The 21,260-nt window shown below is 34.5% G+C and overlaps 1 protein-coding gene across 2 annotated transcripts in view; it reads left to right on the forward strand.

The window, feature by feature from the left end:
* The window catches only part of LOC143223504 (uncharacterized), a 42,031-nt gene extending 22,129 nt beyond the window's left edge, over positions 1–19,902 (forward strand). For both annotated transcript variants that reach the window (XM_076451574.1, XM_076451575.1), the window contains exons 3-5: positions 10,424–10,573; positions 14,355–14,525; positions 18,755–19,902. In XM_076451574.1, the coding sequence (XP_076307689.1) occupies positions 10,424–10,573; positions 14,355–14,525; positions 18,755–19,398 (965 nt within the window). In that variant the 3' untranslated portion in view covers positions 19,399–19,902. The remainder of the gene's footprint in view (positions 1–10,423; positions 10,574–14,354; positions 14,526–18,754) is intronic.
* Positions 19,903–21,260: the final 1,358 nt, after the last annotated feature.

Genomic DNA, 21,260 nt, shown 5'->3' on the forward strand with positions numbered 1-21,260 from the left:
CAAATTCGTGCTTTTTGTTTGTTTGTTTGTTCAAGCACTTATTCGTGCTACATCTCAAATTCAGCCAAGAATGACGAGTTTACTGAAAACGTCTATGGATTATTGGGGCCAAGTATTTTTGTTATTATTACCCTTAAACCTGAAAAAAAAAGTTACTCAGATTATTGTAGCACATATACACGTATATCTCCGTATTTCGTTCGTTTGTATCTTTCTTTTTTTTACAAAATAGATGAGAAATTCTGAGGTCACTGTGACGTAAAACCACCTTTTCGCTCATTTTGTAGAAAGTCATTTCATGCGAAACTAGTCGATGTTCAGAATGCGACAACACAACAAAACTATTAGATATGTTTGTATTGACGAGATGATAAAAATATTGGTTGTGGGATGACAGTTTGTCTAAACAAATACTGTATTCATTAGATTATACTTATGATTCAACATTTGAATATATATCATGTGAAAAATCTGATTAATTAATTTTGACTTTGTACGTTTCTATATGATATGACTTTGTGCACATTTCTATTTTATATGAAACTGAATTTACTTAATTTTTACCAACTGCGAGTTACAGTTAAAATATCTAATTGTGGAGAATCATATGCTTGAAACTCCATGTATGGGAAAATACATGATCTACTTACTGCCTGAGATATTCTTATACTTTCTTAAAGCCGCGTGCTGAATGGTTGAGGTATTGTAATTCCGTAGTACTAAGGCTTTGCAATATTAAATCATTAAAACTGTCACCTGCATAAGGCTTTGCTTGCATAACGCATCCTTAATACTCGGTAAACTGAAAAAAAAATGTTATGATATAAAAATTAAATAGTGGTCAGTCTTTCGATGGGAAAATAACATTAAAGCGTTTTCTTGATGAGGAGAAACCCACTTGAAATTAAAATGTATCTCAGAATGGCTGGTGTGGGTGTTAACACTTTTATTGATAAGCAGAGAACAACGTTTCGACCTTTCTAGGTCATCTTCACGTTTACAAAGAGAGTTTGCAAGTGACCGTAGCCGGACACATGTCTTAGGGACAAGAGTAGAAACAGGTATGGGATTGTAGGGGACGTTGCAGTTCGATGTTAGGTTATTAATTAGTATAGGTATAAAGGTGTTCCTTTATATTAGTTTAATTTTGGTTTTAGTTGCTGTATAAGCGGTACTTCTTTGATTTTGCGTTTGTTTATATCTGTTTCCCTACTTAGTATCCGGGTGTTATATACGGTTATGTTGTGTTTATTTGATTTGCAGTGATCAAAAACGTGTGGAGTTTTTGTGTGTTCTTTGAATCTGTTTTACGTTTTTTATGCTTATTTCTCTAATGTAGAAGTCGTGGCAGTTGTTGCATTGTAATTTATAAATTATGTTGGTGTTGTGTTTGTCAGTGTAGTTTTTACCTAGTATGCATTTTTAGTTTTGTACCTTGTGTTTGAATAAGTTTGGTGTCTACTGGATTGTTGTGTTTCGCCATACGTTTTTATCGAATGTTAGTTATTAAGGCGTTTTACTTCTCTTGTGACCTACTTCCATATGAACAGTCATGGTGGATACCTTTCCTTAGTCTTTTCTTATATTTATTTTTAGAAAAGAGTTACGGTGCTTGCTCTTTTTGAATTTTTTTCTAGCACAGCAACAGTGCTTATCTTGTTTTGAACCTTGACAGTGCTTATCTTTTTTGAACCTTTTATAAAACAATGACAGTGCTTATCTTGTTTTGAACCTTTCTATAAAACAATGACAGTGCTTATCTTGTTTTGAACCTTTCTATAAAACAATGACAGTGCTTATCTTGTTTTGAACCTTTCTATAAAACAATGACAGTGCTTATCTTGTTTTGAACCTTTCTATAAAACAATGACAGTGCTTATCTTGTTTTGAACCTTTCTATAAAACAATGACAGTGCTTATCTTGTTTTGAACCTTTCTATAGAACAATGACAGTGCTTATCTTGTTTTTAACCTTTCTATAGAACAATGACAGTGCTTATCTTGTTTTGAACCTTTCTATAGAACAATGACAGTGCTTATCTATTTTTTAACCTTTCTATAGAACAATGACAGTGCTTATCTATTTTTGAACCTTTCTATAGAACAATGACAGTGCTTATCTTGTTTTGAACCTTTCTATAAAACAATGACAGTGCTTATCTATTTTTTAACCTTTCTATAGAACAATGACAGTGCTTATCTATTTTTTAACCTTTCTATAGAACAATGACAGTGCTTATCTTGTTTTGAACCTTTCTATAGAACAATGACAGTGCTTATCTATTTTTGAACCTTTCTATAGAACAATGACAGTGCTTATCTATTTTTTAACCTTTCTATAGAACAATGACAGTGCTTATCTTGTTTTGAACCTTTCTATAGAACAATGACAGTGCTTATCTATTTTTGAACCTTTCTATAAAACAATGACAGTGCTTATCTATTTTTTAACCTTTCTATAGAACAATGACAGTGCTTATCTATTTTTTAACCTTTCTATAGAACAATGACAGTGCTTATCTTGTTTTGAACCTTTCTATAGAACAATGACAGTGCTTATCTATTTTTGAACCTTTCTATAAAACAATGACAGTGCTTATCTATTTTTTAACCTTTCTATAGAACAATGACAGTGCTTATCTATTTTTGAACCTTTCTATAGAACAATGACAGTGCTTATCTTGTTTTGAACCTTTCTATAGAACAATGACAGTGCTTATCTATTTTTGAACCTTTCTATAGAACAATGACAGTGCTTATCTTGTTTTGAACCTTTCTATAGAACAATGACAGTGCTTATCTTGTTTTGAACCTTTCTATAAAACAATGACAGTGCTTATCTTGTTTTGAACCTTTCTATAAAACAATGACAGTGCTTATCTATTTTTTAACCTTTCTATAGAACAATGACAGTGCTTATTTTTATTTGGACCTCTCACTTTCTTAGAAAAATAATAGCGGTGTTTATCTGTCTTGGACTTTTTTTCTGGCACAATAACAATGATCATTTGTATTTGGACTTTTTTTTTCTAGAAAATTAGGGGTGCTTATATTTCTCTAAACTTTGTTTGAGCAGAGTAACAGTGCTTATCTTACTTTGAACTTTTTCTAAAAAAATAGTAACAGTGGTTTTATTTCTTTGGACGTTTTTTTTCTATAACATTAATGGTGTTTATAGTTCTTTGGACTTTTTTTTCTTCTGAATATTACTACGGGTGCTTGTTTCTCTTTAAAAAGTAATGATACTTATGTTTCTTTATAATATTTTTCGACAAAATGTAACGATGATTCTTTACTTAGCACAGTAACAGTGCTTGTCTTCCTTCAGAGTTTATTTTTTGCACAAAGCTACACGAGAGTTAGCTGCGCTAACCGTCCCTAATTTAGCAGTTTAAGATAAAGAGAAGGCACCTAGTCATCACCACTTACCACCATCTTCTGGGCCACTCTTTTACTAACGAATAGTAGGATTGATCCTAACATTATAACGACCCCACAGCTCAAAAGGCAAGCATGTTTCGTGCGACGGGGATTCGAACCCGCGACCCTGAGATTACGAATCGAACGTTTTAACTATCTGGCTATGCCAGGCCGTTCTTCGGACTTTTTCCACAACAATTAGTAATGGTGGATATCTTTGAACATTTTTTTTTATAGCGGTAATGGTGATTCTTTGTTTGGCCTTTATTTATTTATTTTTCTAGAAGAACAATAACGATGTTTTTATTTCTGTGGATCAGTAACTGTGGGTATCTCTCTATAAAACTTATTTTTAGTACAACCGTAACGGTGATGAGTTTTTCTGACTTCTTTTTAGAAAACCAGTAATTGTGGGAAATGTTACTGCTGGTTATCACATTTTCAACACATACTTCTATAAGACTAGCACTCATACTTCTTTAAGACTAGCACTCTTTTTCATAATCTTCTCCTTCCAGATTAATAGTAACAGTAAGAACGTATGACATATTAATTGCAAAAGATTTTTAGTATTTTTTAATACACACAGAATGTTTCAGTTTTTGTTCTCACTAAGAGGTTATTGTTTGGGTACATGATACATTTTACTTTACCGTGATACCAATGCAGTGGCATCTAGTATCCATTTATAGTATTACTATTAAAAGTTCACGTTTGCCATAGTGTCCTGTTGAAACAACTACATATCATTTCCCCAAATCGTTTTATTTATTAGTAGCGGTATCATTAACATTTGTATGTCTAATATGAGCATGATTTTGAAACCCAAACCATTTTTTAGAGGCTAAATACACGTTGCACATAGCAGTGGTGCCAATGGATTTTAAAATAGCCGCGTTGTCAGACTTAAGAGTAACATGTATGGCGTTATATAATACGTAAAACAGATAAGATATTGTCACGTAGAAACGATTTGGTATATGATTTAATTTGTGTGTGTTTGTTGTAACTGTAGAACTTGTACAAGGTTTTGCTGTAATACCACACAGCAATATAAATAATAAATGTGGTTTATAAAGCAAACAAACTAGAAAAACCCGAGCCAATTATAATTAACAGATGAGCCAGACGTGTCTATAGGTTGGTGTGTCAGGATATGAATCAGAATGTGGTGCATGGTTCGATCCCACTGTGTGACTTTCAGCACGTCCCGCATTTTCAGTTGTGGAGAAGTTATAAATATGACAGCCAGTCCCATTATCTAGTTAAGAGTAGAGGTGTAGAAGGTGGATGCTGCTAACTGGTTGTGGCCAGTTCTAAATTATAAAGATAATTATGCTTGAACCTTGAGGTCTGTGATTGTTTTCGCCTTATAGGAATATAAGTAGAGGTTAGCGCCGTGTTTTTTAATACATTATAAAATATCTAAATAATAACCATAAAACGAGAGAATTCCCATGATCACAACAAACAGATAGAGTAAAACGTATACTTGCATATGGCCTGAGGTTGTTGTAACTGGATTGTCAAGGATCACAGCGTGTAGATAAGAAATGATACGTAAGTGCTTGTGGCTTGAGTTTACAGTAATTTTTTAAAAAATGCATCCTGTAAAATGTGTATTGATTGTTTAATTCTGCTCAACATATTCATATTTTACATAACGAAGAAATGGTGAACTCAAAATCACAGAAGTTATTGAGAGACAACATTAACTTATCTTTTACTCAGTTTCTATAAGGAGAAGCAAGTCATATGTCGAATGTTGGTTTCTTGAATCTTAAGTCCTCACACCATTCCGATGCTGAAGTACTCGGCAGTTTTAGGGCTTATAACTGTTAAAATCTGGGGTCGATCCTCCCTGCAATAGGCACAGCGAAGAAGACTCCTGTGCAGCTTTGCGCTTCGAAACAGACATTCCGATACTGGAACCTTTGTCACATCAGAATTTCTTTCTTCTTAGTAACGTGGTTTTTGAATTTAAAATAGAATTTTAAGAAGAAAGAAAGTATATAAATTTACAGACATTGTGGATTAATTAGCCCGAATAAACTCTAACCTGTTTTTGATTCGAACTGTTAAACAAGTGGTTACACAAATCACTCGATGGGCATATTGAATTTACCCCCCAGGTACATATATATGAATCAATGACCAACATTTATGATCTGGGCGAGACAGGCAGGAACTTATAAAATTGGGGGTCGGCTATGGTTTATTTATCACTTAGATACGGCAGACGAAAGTAATTATACTATTTAAAACCACATCTGTTTCATCATATAAGCATAATAGTAAGAGTAAGCTGAACTCATAACCATTTCCGTTTCCGCTTAGATGTGGCAACCTAAAGCAATTCTTACATCGAAGGTTAAATTAATTTTATCGTACGAATGTGACAAAGAGAAGAGGTTTTTAGAATCAGTAGCTTTCTGTGTTTTAAAGAAGTCAAATTTCAGGAGAAAATTTCTTATTCATGAAGAAGCCGGGAACGAGATCTTGTTATTTCAAATCCTTCTTATTTTAGCGGCTCTGTTGGCCAACTTGAACAATGTGTAGGGATATTTTGAGATCGAGTTTTAGAATATGTTGGTTAATAGATTACGTAAAACTCATGAAGTAAGCACTAGAACTAATTCTGAGCATTTTCAAAATCACTGAGAAATACCGTATCCATGTTGTTAGTCAATGTTCTCACACGTAGCGGAAGTTAAAACAAATTTCGTCCGTGAAGAGTACGTGAAGGAAAAACAAACAAACAAACAAACAATATTTCTTTCGATGTTTGACTTTTCTATAAAAAAAAAAGAAGAGTAAAACTGAATGTTACTTCTGCCTTTGTTTCAGAATTTTCGAGCTAAGCTATTTAAAGGGATACCGACATATCCGAAAACAAGCAGTTGACAACACATATCGTTAAGCCTTGAGCTACTCTTGTCTTACATTTTTGTGGAATTTGGCCATTACTGTTATAAATCACACACATTCCCTATTGCAAGACTCATATGAGAGGCAACAGGGCCTCGAGCCATGAATCCTTGGATTCATAGTCGGAATAAGCTAAGTATTAAGCCACACTAGGACCAATTCAATGGTATGCTTCCAAAAGCAAAAATGAATTTACAGTTTTCATTGAAAGGGATAAATTGCTGTCATCAAGATAAATATTATTAAAAGTAATATTTTCATTTTTACTTAACGATCGTGTCAGTTCCGCTAGTATTACAATCACAGTTACGGAAATGTTCAGTACCAACGATTTGTTTTTTATGTCTACCAACTAATTTTGCTTCTTTTGCTAGTTTTTGAACTGTAGTTAGCAAACATATTCGTGTGACATTTATGTAGCATTAGTGTTGACTCTAAATTTATTATTTCATTCTGAATATGTACAAGTTTATTTATCACAAAACCTGTAGCTCAGCAGACCGTTAAGGTTTCTTTTAGAATCGTCTCGCCTCTCTTACTTTGTCTTCATTTATCTGTTATGAATAACAGATGCTTTTATCCTTCTGGTCAGTGAGAAGAATCCACGTCATTTAGCTGCCCATTCGGTGAATTTTGTCGAGGAAAGTCGAAATAAAGTGACCAGTTAGGTCATGTGACGACAGTTACTTTCAAACTTGTTTCAAGACTGTTCAGACTTAACTCTTGATGTTTGAATTTGTCTCGAGCTTGTGAAAATGAGCAAATGCACTTTGTACCTTTAATAAAAATTCTTGGTTCTGTATCTTACTGTGTTCTCAGGTACATATGGTTAACAAGTATTATTCTTGTCGTTGAATATTGCAGAGTTGTATACTATTGTCCAGTCTATTTTTCATGTGCAAAGTTAAACTGAGACGTTAGTAATTCAACGTTGTTTCACGATAATCGTATCTTTTAGACCTGCTGTTGAGGCCCGGCATGGCCAGGTGAGTTAAGGTGTTCGACTCGTAATCTGAGGGTCGAGGGTTCGATTCCTCGTCGTCCCAAATGTACTCTCCCTTTCAGTCGTGGGGGTTTTATAATGTGATATAAATATGCAAAAACGGCTCGTTTGGGTTGAGAAAATATTTTACATAGAACCTGACGATGAACCAAGATGACCAGGTCAAAACGTTGTTCGCTCTTCTATGTAAAATATTTTCTCAACCCAAACGAGCCGTTTTTGCATATTTATTTTACTACAAGTGGGTTTTCTTGACATCAGTGTTTATAATGTGATGTTCAATCCTATTATTCGTTGGTAAAAGAGTAGCCTAAGAGTTGGCTGTGGATGGTGATGACTAGCTGTCTTCCCTCTAGTCTTACACTGCTAAATTAGGGACGGACAGCGCAGATAGCCCTCGTGTAGCTTTGCGCAAAATTAAAAAAAAACACAACAAATAAACGTGCTGTTATCAGCGGAGCGAACGCATCCAGTAAAGCTACGTAGTATAATCAGAACACTACATTAGTAGCACTGGTGGTCTCATTATTACCCGTTGGCCATATATTTGTTTCGTTAGTGTTAAACTTATTTGAAAGAACGCCAGCTTATTTTGAAACCATACATAAAACTGGCAAAATATAACTACAGTCAGTACTTTGGAGTGCAGCTTTTTTGCATCATTCAGGACAAAAACGTGCTTACATATTGTATAATCGAGATCAATAGTTCTTGTCTGAGAGTTTGCACCCCGTTCCTAATACAAAATCTGTGTTAAAAAGCCCATGTAAGCGGGTTTACTTGGACACTTTCACAGGGTTCGGCCAAAAATAGTCAAATCCATGCCGATTATGCTGTTTGCGGTGATTGACCAATTGCCGCTTCTGTACAGCATAAGTGCGTGTCCTGGCCCTCTCTATCTCAGGTATATCTACTGTATTAATGAAGTGTTTCAGTATTTATTGGGTGGCCATGTCTGTCTTTCTAGTCTATGATATTGTTGTTTAATATTTTTTTATGTTAAGCGCGGAGATGCACATTGATCTGTGCTGACTGTGAATATCGAAACCCGGTTTCTAGCGATGCAAGCCCTTAAACATACTGGGAGGCTGATATCCTATGAGCTATAATTACCAAATATATAATCTAGCATTGACGTTTTTCTGTTAACCCAATAATCATATCTACTTTGCTAGTGTTTGAAGTGTACTTACCGTATATATTAATAAAACTAGTGTTTTACTAACGTGTCAACCGTACTTACTGATGACCACCAGTATTACCAGTTACGTTTCCTTCATTTGTGTTGAACGTATTCACAAAGATGATGCTGCTAGTGACTGATTGTGTGACTTAGTATCATTATGATAGCAATGCTTACCAAACATACTAACGGCACGAATATCGTCTCACTAAAGTTTTAATAAATTAATATCGCTAGAGCATAGACCTTATTCACCTGACTTTACACTGTTATGATTGGTTTGGTTTGTTTTGAATTTAGCGCAAAGCTACCTACACGACGGGTTTATGCATTGGCCGTCCCTAATTTAGCAGGCTAAGGCTAGAGGGAAGGCACCGCCCACTCTTGGGCTACTCTTTTACCAACGAATAGTGGAAACGTGATAACGCCCCCAAGGTTGGAAGGGAGAGCATGTTTGGTGTGACGGGGATTCGAACCCACAATCCTCCGATTACAAGTCGAGTGCCTTAACCACCTGGCCATGCCGGAGCCGCACTGTTATGAGCTAAGCTATAGAAATTTCGAATTACTTTAGTGGTTTATTTTTTAACTCATTGGGAATTGCTCTTTGTAAATATACCATACATCACAAGGTGGACTTTACACGTAGACCAGGTAAATTAAAGAAATAGATTACTACTGTGTACCAAAGATACCTGAAAATCTGATTGAATACACTACCAAAACTCGAATTGTATAAAGATCGTAATGTAAAGATTTTCAGTGTTGAAAGTCAACACTGAAAAATAAATGGCTGTTGGAAATTAACCTCATTCAATTATGTTTCATGAATCATGAAACATTGTCACAAATAAAATAATAAAAGTGGCTGAATTCGGCACGATGGTTGAAGGTAAAAACTTCATTTTAGTCTGTAATGTCACAACTTTAATTGGGAAGATCATGTGCCCTTTTTTTTTGCTATTGTGACCATACCCAGAGGGTGCCCAAAAGTCAAGTTTGCCTGTATTAGTTCTCGCTTTTTTTTAGAAGTATTAAGACACTAAGACACTTAAATTATTCCAAATTTGATAAGTTTTGATAAATAAAATTTGAAATTACCAAGTAAGATATATGAAAATTATTATACCTACTAATGAAATATTATGTACAAATCCTGATATAGAACAGTTATATAAGACTTAAAAGATAATTGTGAATCAATTTCTGGGAGGTAAGATGGGCTGCCGTATGATGCGGTACATGAAAATGTTTTCAAGTTTAACTTGTTATTACAAGCTTTTTCTTGTGTTTTCCTTTCTGTATTAAACAGATTGTAATTATTAGTTAGCTGTACTAACTTGTCTTTGATAATCATGTTTAGCTTTCTCTTTCTCTCGTTTCGTTTGTATATTTGTAGATATTTCTAATTTCTAGTCCACTTTGTATAATATTTTGCACCGATGTATTTCAAGCCTTATTCGAAACGAGCGCATAAACTTTATACCTACCAATGTTCCTTGGGCAGTCGAAAATTACCGATTAACACAAGGAGTGTTGTATTTAAACACAAAGCTACACAATGGGCTAACTGTGCTCTGTCCAATACGACTATTGAAATCAACTTTTTTAGCATTCTAAGCTTTAAGAGTTAGTGCTAAGTCAACGAGGAACGAATAAGGACCGCGTTTTCTGGCTGTTTCACGAGGGTCAAGAAAGATATCCATCGTGACGTGAAATCATATTGTAAATGCTTGTGTTTTAAAAAAATTGATTACTTTTCTAATAAATCTACTCCTGTTTCTCAATATTCAAAATGTATTTGAAGACCGTTTCTAGAATTATCGATATGATCGTATTACGTGTCCAATCTTTTCTGACTGGTATAGTTTGTTTATTTTTGTTTTCAGGACAACAACAACAATTAAGGGCTTTTGCTACGGCCTTTGGACAAAGGTTACCTTTCTTGGAGTCTCTCAGGGAGTGGGAACATTTGAGACGGAAAACCGCCGAACAGTGGACTATTGAAATACCTCGTAGACTCCAAGGTGTGCCAATAGGTGGGACAATTTGTCACGATACTATTACTAGTTGTTTGTTGTTGAACTCAGTAGATTATCAGTACTCTGCCCAGTCGTTAGAATTATAAGCCCCAATATTTCCCTCTGAGACATGAGGATTGTTAATAGTAATATAATTTTGACTAGCACGTGTTTCATATTTTATCAAAATATAAAACATAAAATCCAGTAAGGTAATAACATAAACTCGAAACTCTGTGTGTTATGTTGACAGTTAGTAAGACATTCTATAAATTGTTTATGTACATAATATGTAAAACATCATTTCGTTAAGTATCAATGTGCATAATAATGTCTTATCTTAAACATTCATAAGCATAATACTTAAATTCTGTGAATATTCATAAACATGATACGTAAAATTTTCTGTGAAATATTCATAAACATAATACGTAAAGTCTTCTGTAAAATATTCATATACGTAATACGTAAAGTCTTCTGTGAAATATTTATATACAAAGTGCGTAAAGTCTTCTATGAAATATTCATATACAAAATGCGTAAAGTCTTCTGTGAAATATCCATATACATAATCCGTAAAGTATTCTGTGAAATATTCATATATGTAATAGGTAAAGTCTTCTGCATACTATTGATGTATATAATATGCAAAGCCTTCTGAGAAGTATTAGTGTACATAGTAACAACGTCTTCCGTGCAATATCAATACACAAAATCATTAGTCTTCTGTGAAGTGTGAATACACACAATAAGTAAGCTGCTGTACATTGTTAGTATACAAAATAGTCAAAGTATTTTATAAATTGTTAATACATATAATGCGTAAAGTCTTCTGAGAACTGTTGATATACATAATACGTGAAGTCTTCTGAGACTGTTGATATACATAATACGTGAAGTCTTCTGAGACTGTCAACATCTGTTGTTACTATCTGTTGAGTACCTGGACTCAGAAAAAACTCACATTTTCATTTAGTACAAAGATGCAGTATTTAACCATCGAATCACTATCTTGTTTCTCTATCATTCACCTCCGACAAGGCTTACAACTTGCACGATAATTAGAACATTTTGTAAAACTCAGTATAAATTCGGCAAATTTTCAATATAAACGGCTAGGTGACTCTAACAGCTTTAATATTGGTGAATATTTCTGTAACCAACAAAGTTATGGAGCTTTAAGCACAGTTTGGTAGATAAATAGTTTAGAAAATGTGTTTAGAGATCGGATGGGTCATATGACCCCTTGGTGTTTATATGTTCACCTTCTTTTCGTATGTACTTGGACTTTCAGCTTTAAATATGTTTACCATCACTTTTAACTCTTCCTTTCGACAGTCACACTTCAACTGTTCTTTGTGTTTCAGTCAAATTTATCTCTTCTTTTTGTTCAGTCACCCCACAAGTGGCAAAGGGGCAAGTCTGCGGACTTATAACTTTAAAACTGGGTGTCGATACCCGTAGTGGATACAACACATACAGCTCGTGCTCGAGCTTTGCTCTTAAAAACAAACAGAATTATTTAGTCATATTTTTATCTCTTTTTATGTGTGTTTTTAGTCACACTTTAATTCTTATTTATCTTATTCACACTTTATTTCCTTTTTTGTGTTTTCCGTTACATTTTTCCCCCCAGTGGCTCAGCGGTATGTCTGCGGACTTACAACGCTAAAAACCTGGTTTCGATACCCGTGGTAGGCAAAGCATAGATAGTCCATTGAGTAGCTTTGTGCTTAATACAAAGCAACAAACCGTTACATTTTAACTCTGATTTATGTTAGCCATATTTTATTTCATTTTTCCCTGTTTTTCGTCACACTTTAACTTTTGTTTATATCAGACACACTTTATTTCATTTTTCCCTGTTTTTCGTCACATTTTAACTTTTGTTTATATCAGACACACTTTACTTCATTTTTCCCTGTTTTTGGTCACACTTTAACTTTTGTTTATATCAGACACACTTTACTTCATTTTTCCCTGTTTTTCGTCACACTTTAACTTTTGTTTATGTCAGACACAGTTTACTTTATTTTCCAGTTTTTCGTCACACTTTAACTTTTGTTTATATCAGACACACTTTACTTCATTTTTTCCCTGTTTTAGTCACACTATAACTTTTGTTTATATCAGACACACTTTACTTCATTTTTCCCTGTTTTTCGTCACACTTCAACTTTTGTTTATGTCAGACACACTTTACTTCATTTTTCCCTGTTTTTCGTCACATTTTAACTTTTGTTTATATCAGACACACTTTACTTCATTTTTCCCTGTTTCTCGTCACACTTTAACTTTTGTTTATATCAGACACACTTTACTTCATTTTTCCCTGTTTTTCGTCACACTTTAACTTTTGTTTATATCAGACACACTTTACTTCATTTTTCCCTGTTTTTCGTCACACTTTAACTTTTGTTTATATCAGACACAGTTTACTTCATTTTTCCCTGTTTTTCGTCACACTTTAACTCTTGTTTATATCAGACACAGTTTACTTCATTTTTCCCTGTTTTTCGTCACACTTTAACTTTTGTTGATGTCAGACACACTTTACTTCATTTTTCCCTGTTTTTCGTCACACTTTAACTTTTGTTTATATCAGACACAGTTTACTTCATTTTTCCCTGTTTTTCGTCACACTTTAACTTTTGTTTATATCAGACACAGTTTACTTCATTTTTCCCAGTTTTCGTCACACTTTTTGTTGATGTCACTTTTGTTTATGTCAACACTTTACTTCATTTTTCCCTGTTTTTAGTCACACTTTAACTTTTGTTTATATCAGACACACTTTACTTCATTTTTTTTTAGTCACTGTTTTTTATATCGTCACACTTTAACTTTAACTTTTGTTTATATCAGACACACTTTACTTCATTTTTCCCTGTTTTTAGTCACATTTACGCCAACTTTTGTTTATATCAGACACAGTTTACTTCATTTTTCCCTGTTTTTCGTCACACTTTAACTTTTGTTTATATCAGACACACTTTACTTCATTTTTCCCAGTTTTTAGTGACACTTTAACTTTATTTACGCCAATCACATTTTTACTCCTCTTTTTTGTTGCTATTTTGTCATATTCTACGAGGAAACATGACTGAATGTCTGCACATCTGAAGTCTCGAGAAAACAAAACATACATTGCATGAAATATTTATCAATAATGGGTTTCGAAACCTCTATTAATTGTTTATTAGGAAAGTTTTGTTATGTTTCCATTCTGTTTGTTTGTGAGATTAATTTTAAACCAAAATACAATAACAGTTTCTCTTCATCTTCTGCATATAACAAACCTCTAGAGGCACAGCAGTGTGTCTTCGTACTTACAAAGGTAAAAACCGAGTTTCAATACTTGTAGTGAGTGGGCAGAGCACAGATACTCCATTGTGAACCTTTGTGCTTAACTTAAAACAAAGTACATGTACAGTTTCTCTTTAAAATAATCCAAAGTCATTTAAATTTCAAACTATTATTTGTTATGAATTATTTCATGTCATTTATGTTTCAAAATACGATCTTTTGAAGTGTGTTAATTGAAAACGTTAATCATCAAAATCATTTATTTCTGATGGTATCGATCCTACTGAGTATGTTGATTTGTTTATACTACCTAGTGTTGTTTGTGTTTTATTTTAGTGCTTCTATTTTGATGGTTTTTGCTCTCTCTTAGTATTACGGTAAAATTTGGAAGCATCTGTTGTATGGAATAGATTATAGATTAAACTAAAAAACTATCTTGAATGGATCTGAAGATGTTTCAAAAAATTTGAAACGAATTTTAAATAACTTTCAGATCCAATTCATCGTTTTCAACTAGCTGGTGGAGAGCACTGGAACCTTTACGCACCACATCACCCATCAAACCTGTCGTCAGTTTCTACAGTACAAGGTTACAATGGTTCTCCGTCATCCTTCTCGCTTAATGGTATTTTAGGAGGGAATTCTCAGGACTCGCTTACTTCAGGTATTTTGAAAAACCTTTATAAGAATGTTTTTGTTTGTATTGTTTACCAAAAACATTGTTGCACTTCATGAAATTTGGGATCCTGAGGTCTTTACTAAAAACATTGTTTCTCTTCATTAAATTTATTATCCATTTAACGCACTTGTGTTTGTTTGTTTTTGAATTTCGCGCGAAGCTACTCAAGAGCTATCTGCGCTAGCTGTCCCTAATTTAGCAGTGAAAGACTAGAGGGAAGACAGCTAGTCATCAGCACCCACCACCAACTATTGGGCTACTCTTTTACCAACGAATAATGGGATTGACCGTCACATTATATCGCCCCCACGGCTGAAAGGGCGAATATGTTTGGTGAGGCGGGGATTCAATCCAGCGACCCTCAGATTGCGAATCGAACGCCTTAACTCACCTGGCCATGCCGGACCACTGAGTAAGCGTTGGTGCAGCTAATTCGATTCTAGAAACATGTAAAACCAGTGGGTTATGGGTGAGATGGAGACTTATCGCTAGAAATGGAGTTTCGATACCAGTAGTGGGCACAACTCATTGTATATCTTGTTTGATATCATTGGTAAAAATGATGCGGCAGAAGTATTTATCGACTTAAACTGGTGTGACATTTTATTTATTAAGTAAAAGTGTTATAGCCATAATAGCAAGTCACGCTAAACGTGCTCGTCCTTTCAGCTGTAGGAGCTTTATAATGTTAAGGTCAATCCTACTATTCGTTGGTAGAAGAGTAGTCCAAGAGTTGTCGGTGGGTGACGATAACTAACTGCTTTTCTCTAGTTTTATACTGCTAAATTAGGGACGGCTAACCCTCATGTAGCTTTGCGCGAAATTCAAAACACAAACAAACAAACATAATAGCAACTTGCTATGGAAACATAAAAGTAAACAGTTCAAGCAGTGATGAGAAAAAGAAAAATGAAACCTTACCAAACATCTTATGTTGGTGCAATTACGATTAAGAAGTAAAACCGGTTATGTAGTCATGTTATAAAAGGTTTATAAGTACTATTGATATAATTTCCGGCCTGAATATTATTTTTTTTTACAGTATATTTAATCCTCGAGTCCCTCCTAGGTGGGTGGGTCAACGCTCAGTTTACGGAAGCAGTGGACAGAGTGCAACTAGCTTCTTTGTGTAACTTTGCACAACCTAAACAACAACAGTAATATCCAGATGATAGATAAAACACATACCAGCGTACATAAAGAGCAAAATTACTAAGCATTGTTTGATCTCTTCATGCGTAAATTTAAAGATATGATACTGGTGTTAAAACTCGTGTTATTTAAAACTATTGTATTATTAACACAATTGTAGTAAAATGTTCTTTACTCGTAATATAATTGAAATTAGATGTTTTCCGAAAGTAAATCTATTACAACTTTAACAGTGTTTTAGTAAACTGTTTACTACTTATAATATGGTCGCAATTAGCTACTTTAGAAAGTTAAACAACGAATTATAGTAATATGTTTGTTCCACCTCTCACTACTCTATTAAATTGTTTTAATTAATTTATTATAGAATAGTGATTTAGTACACGATACTGTTTTAGTAGACTTTTTAAAAGTTATCCGTCTATTACACAATGTAACAAAGATTTTGTTCCTGAATAGTATGTGTTATTTCTTAATTGCTTATGTTGTAAAAGTACATAAAATGGCCATTATTCCCTTCAAACTTTGCTTTTGTGATCTGGATAATGAAATTTAGAAATTATCCTATTCTCTATGCAAAAACAGGCAAATTTGCACATTTTCATTTACATAAGGTCTGAATAAAACAACATATTAATCGAGATTTACGTGTATTTATACAAAAATGTTTAGAAGTGAGTAGTTTTTCGAAATTTGCGACTGTAATGTAAATTATTTTCACGTATCAGCCTCCAAATGTAGTCTCCCCTCATGTTTTCGTTATACGCTTCAAGGTCACAAAAGCAAAGTTTGATGAGAAAAATAGGTCTTTTTCTATTTACTTTAGGCATAAGCAATTGGAAAATAACACTTTTTGCCCAGGAACAATAAAAATTAAAAATCTTGTTACATAGTGTTATAGGTATTTAACAAACCGCAAATACGACATAAACTTTTAAGTATATTACCAAACAAAGAGCGCCCGATCGTATTGTATCAGATCATCCCTTAAGTAATGCCCGATTTTAGGTTCAGAAAAAGAGAAAGGATTTCAAACGCTTTTAATGTTATTTAATCAATAATGTATGTTCAGTTATTGTTAATTACTTCCTGCCAACTATTCACAAGCTTCTGAATGCCACTTCTATAGAATTCTTGGGGTTTGGAGGAAAAGAATGTAGAAAGGGTAGTTTGACATCTTCATGTGTTCCAATCTCTTTTCCATCAAGATAGTTCTGCAAACTTCGGAATAGATGATCATCAGATGGGGCAAGGTCTAGAGAATGAGGAGGATGTGGAAGTTTTCCCAGTCTAGATTTTCAATTTTCGCAGATGTGATCCTTTCTGTATGGGGCCGTGCATTATCCTGGTGTAACACAACACTTTCAAGATTGATCAAAGCAGGCCTCTTTTCTTTCAGTGCAACATTCAAGCACTTTCACTTGACAATAGAAGTCTGATGTAATCGTTACATTGAGTGGCAACAACTCGAAATGGATCACACCGATAATATCCCATTAAACGTTTAACAAGACTTTCCTAGGGTAGAAGTCCATTTTGGACTGTGCTTTAGCCAGTTAACCTGCATCTCCAGTTCAACTCCAGTCACTAACCTGTCAAAAAAAAGGTTTGTTATATTCACAAATGTTCACTCTTGCTCTAATGTTGGCTTCTGTCAAATCATGGGAGACACATTTTCAAAGTTTTGACATCTTTCCAAACTGTTCCAGATGACAATGAAATGTTGAATGGGTTGAATTAAGCTTCTGTGCTAGTTCTTCAACTGTTACACCATAATCTTCATCAAGTGCAGCCAGCAGTAAGTCATCATTAAACTCAACAGGACAACCTGAACGTAGCGCATCACTTAAGCTGTAATTACCTGATCTGTACTTCTGAAGCCACCTTTTACATTTTCTTTTATTTAGAGACTCCGCACCATAAACACCTTGAATGTTTCGTGTAGTTTCTGTTGCCCTATTGTCTTTTTTAAACTCATAAAGCATTATATGCCTAATGTGCTCCTCAGACACATCCATCTTCATAAGGGTTTATTTGATTAATGATCTGAAGAAAGTGCAGTTGGGTTAGTTTCTTTCATTTGACTGAACATTTTTATACATGCCCTACTACATATTTTAGTCATTAAAGCCTTCTACAAAGACAGAAATGACGATGCACTTTTTGTATTAAATTTTCGGACATTAATTATGGGATGACCTGATATATTGTAAAGAATAATTAACTAAAAAGATTCAAGACCTTGTGATGTTTGTTTAAAATATCACTGAAAAATTCACGGAACCTATGATCATTTCAAGCATCTCATAGGTTCTGTGAATGTTTCAGTGATTTTTCTAACTAATATTTTATAAATATTTGCAAAACATTTCAAAAACTGTATCTCCATAGTTTCTTTATTTAGTATTTGTTTTACGAAATGAGCTTCAGCTGGCCTTTATCTTCCATTTGGTTTGGTTTGGTTTGTTTTGAATTTCGCACAAAGCTAGACGAGGACTATCTGCGCTAGCCGGCTCTAATTTAGCAGTGTAAGACTAGAGGGAAGCCAGTTAGTCATCATCACCCACCGCCACGAATAGTGGGATTGACCGTCACATTATAACGTCCCCACGCCGAAAGGGCGAGGATGTATGGTGTGACGGGAATTCGAACCTCGATGACGAGTCGATTGCCTTAACCACCTGGCCATGCCAGGCTTTATCTTCGTTTTGAAGCTTTAAGTTTATATAATTATTACAGAGTAATTTAAATTGCTGTAATATGACTGCTTGGTTGTGTTTGTTTGTTTGTTTTCAAATTTCGCACAAAGCTACTAGAGGGCTATCTGTGCTAACTGTCCCTAATTTAGTAGTGTAAGACTAGAGGGAATGCAGCTAGTCATCACCACCCACCGCCAACTCTTGGGCTACTCTTTTACCAACGAATAGTGAGACTGACGAGTCGCACGCCTTAACACGCTTGGCCATGCCGGGCCCACTTGGTTGTGTATACACAACACATGTCTGTGCATATTAAAATAATTCAGGTTAGACTTGAACTGACTGAATCTAACTTTTTTGCAGGACTCTGTGATCGCATGGGAGTAACATCAACAATGGGAATTCCTCACGAGCAGCAGAACTCTTTGGCTTTAAAAACAGATTCCTTTTTAGCCACGAGAGGTAACGGTTCAATAGCAGCAGAAGCAAATGAATTGTGCATTTCTGATCGGCTGACAGAGTTCCGTCAAGGTTTCGGAATGTTTGGCGAGGGAATGCTAAACCCACAACAGAGTCCCAGCACAACAATGACACTCCTATCTGGGAGTACGGTCGCTCCTTTCTTTGCTGTAAATCACGGTGGTTATGGGCTGTTCCCTTCTGCTGGTAACAACCTCAATGGAAATAATACGAACTTATACCCAAGTAGCTCTTTTGTGCCACCGTCCTTCTTTTATCCACTTCATCTCCTTGGCAACGAGCTCAGATCTGTTGTGGATGCGTCCTTGGCCGCGCAACGCCAAAGAAATGAAATGATTGTTCGACGGAATAATGTGACGACCTCTCGTGGTCGTAACTTTATTGGCAGAGTAAACCATACTGAAACTAACAACGAAGAAAACAACAACCAAGTTCCGTCTCACTCAAACTCGTCAGTGACATCTAATGGATTCTTCAGTTTAACAACAAATGCTCACACAGATGAGACGTTATGGAGGCCGTATTAAGACAATCATTTTGAAATAGCTATCTTAGAAATCACGTATTAACATTTACAATACTTACGTCTTGCTGCCAAGCGTCGATATACCGGTTCAATACTCGATGTCACATACTGCGAAGAAACAACTTAGTTCATAAATTACTTTGTGATATTATACGTATTTGAAGTCCATCATCCATAACAACTAAAATACGAGTAATGAACTCCACCTAGTGGTGAAACTCTGAACGTTTCAAGAGCATAACGTCCATATTTAATTATGGAGACGAGTATTGCTTCTGCTTCTGCAAGTGAATGAGTAAACACATGTGTTTGAATTAGATTAATTCAAATATTTTAGCCGCATAGTGAGTTTTGAAGTAAACCTAGATTTTAAGTGCATGTCTAGGAAATTAATAAAATGCTTTATTTTGTGACACAGACCGAAGAAGGCACAGTTTTCAACGTTTTGTGTGTGTGTTATGTATTGATGTAGTATTATGACAATTATAGTTCATATTCTATTACATGAACTTTTCGTTTATTTTAATGAGTAGTTTTGTATATACACAAGTGTTCACTATTATGCTATAAGATGCAAACAAGTGGTTTTGTGACTCGGCCCTCTTAGAAAGCGAGATACTTTCACCGTATGAAGGAGACTTTGTTGTTTGATTCTGGATACTTTTCAAAAGGAGTAAGATGTAAATACCATACAACAGGAATATCATAAATCAATACGTGAAGGTATTCTTTCATTCTCAACTGTTTGAAACTTTTTAATAAGAAAATCGTAAAGATGTTATTTTAGAGATATGATGATCTAATTAAGTGTGGACACAACATTTGTCCATTATTCAAAGATTAAATTTTCTTGTTTATCACTCTTTAGATTGCAGGAAACAAATAAGATACTTACCCATTAGCTGTTTATATCGATAGTTCGCAACCTTCAGTTACCGCGCGGAACGTAAAATCTAAAATCTGTGTTAAAAGGTTACGGACTCTCAGGAGTACATAGGCCTAAAATGTCGTTCCCAGAGAAGCATTTTTAAGCAGGTATGAAGTCAAAGTCGCGATGCTCACTTCTTTCACAATAAACTAAGGGCACACTTTTAACCTGTTCCTAAGCACATGTGCAAAAATTATAAATTTCACGAGAGTCAAATTTTTCACAAGACGTTTTCTTTCCTTCTTCCTTTTCGCTGGAAGTTTCTTTGAAGAATGCGAATAGGAACAAGTAGTCAATATAGATATAATTTACGTTAAGATTACTGTTTTATCATAAAACGAGTGTAGAAACGTAAATTTGCGACGTTTCTTTATTATTGAGATGACAAAAACTTAACTGTTATATTCGAGGCTTTCAAGACCTGTTCCTGTACTGTGATAAATTTATTTTTATTTCAGTTATTCGCGTGTCCAAAATTATTTACGGAGAGATTCTGGTCCATTCAACTTGAAATATGTAACATGAGTTGGTTAATAAGCTGTTATCCGCTGAAACACAGGGATGTACAGAGACGTGGTCAAACTTTGAAAGATGGAAACTTTTCATTTTAAATTATCTGTTTTAGAATTATAGTGAAATTGGTTGAAGTACGGTCTCTTGTAATACACTAATTAGCCACTTAATTAAATTCTCACCATATACATTGGAGGAATATTACATTAATTAGCGTGTTAGAAAAGTAAGCATATGACAAGTAAAAAGGCTATTTGAACCCTATGAAAGTAGTGATGTCATGGTTAATCTACAAATATAATGGATAACAGTAAAGATATTCCTTACTTTTGAAATAGTGTGTATGTAGGTGCTCGTCTATCTAATAAATATGTATAAACAATATACGTTTGCGTAGATTAAAAGAATTCAGCTCAGACTGA

Source organism: Tachypleus tridentatus, chromosome 8 (assembly GCF_004210375.1).
Source record: "Tachypleus tridentatus isolate NWPU-2018 chromosome 8, ASM421037v1, whole genome shotgun sequence".
In the NCBI taxonomy this organism is placed as follows: Eukaryota; Metazoa; Arthropoda; class Merostomata; order Xiphosura; family Limulidae; genus Tachypleus; species Tachypleus tridentatus.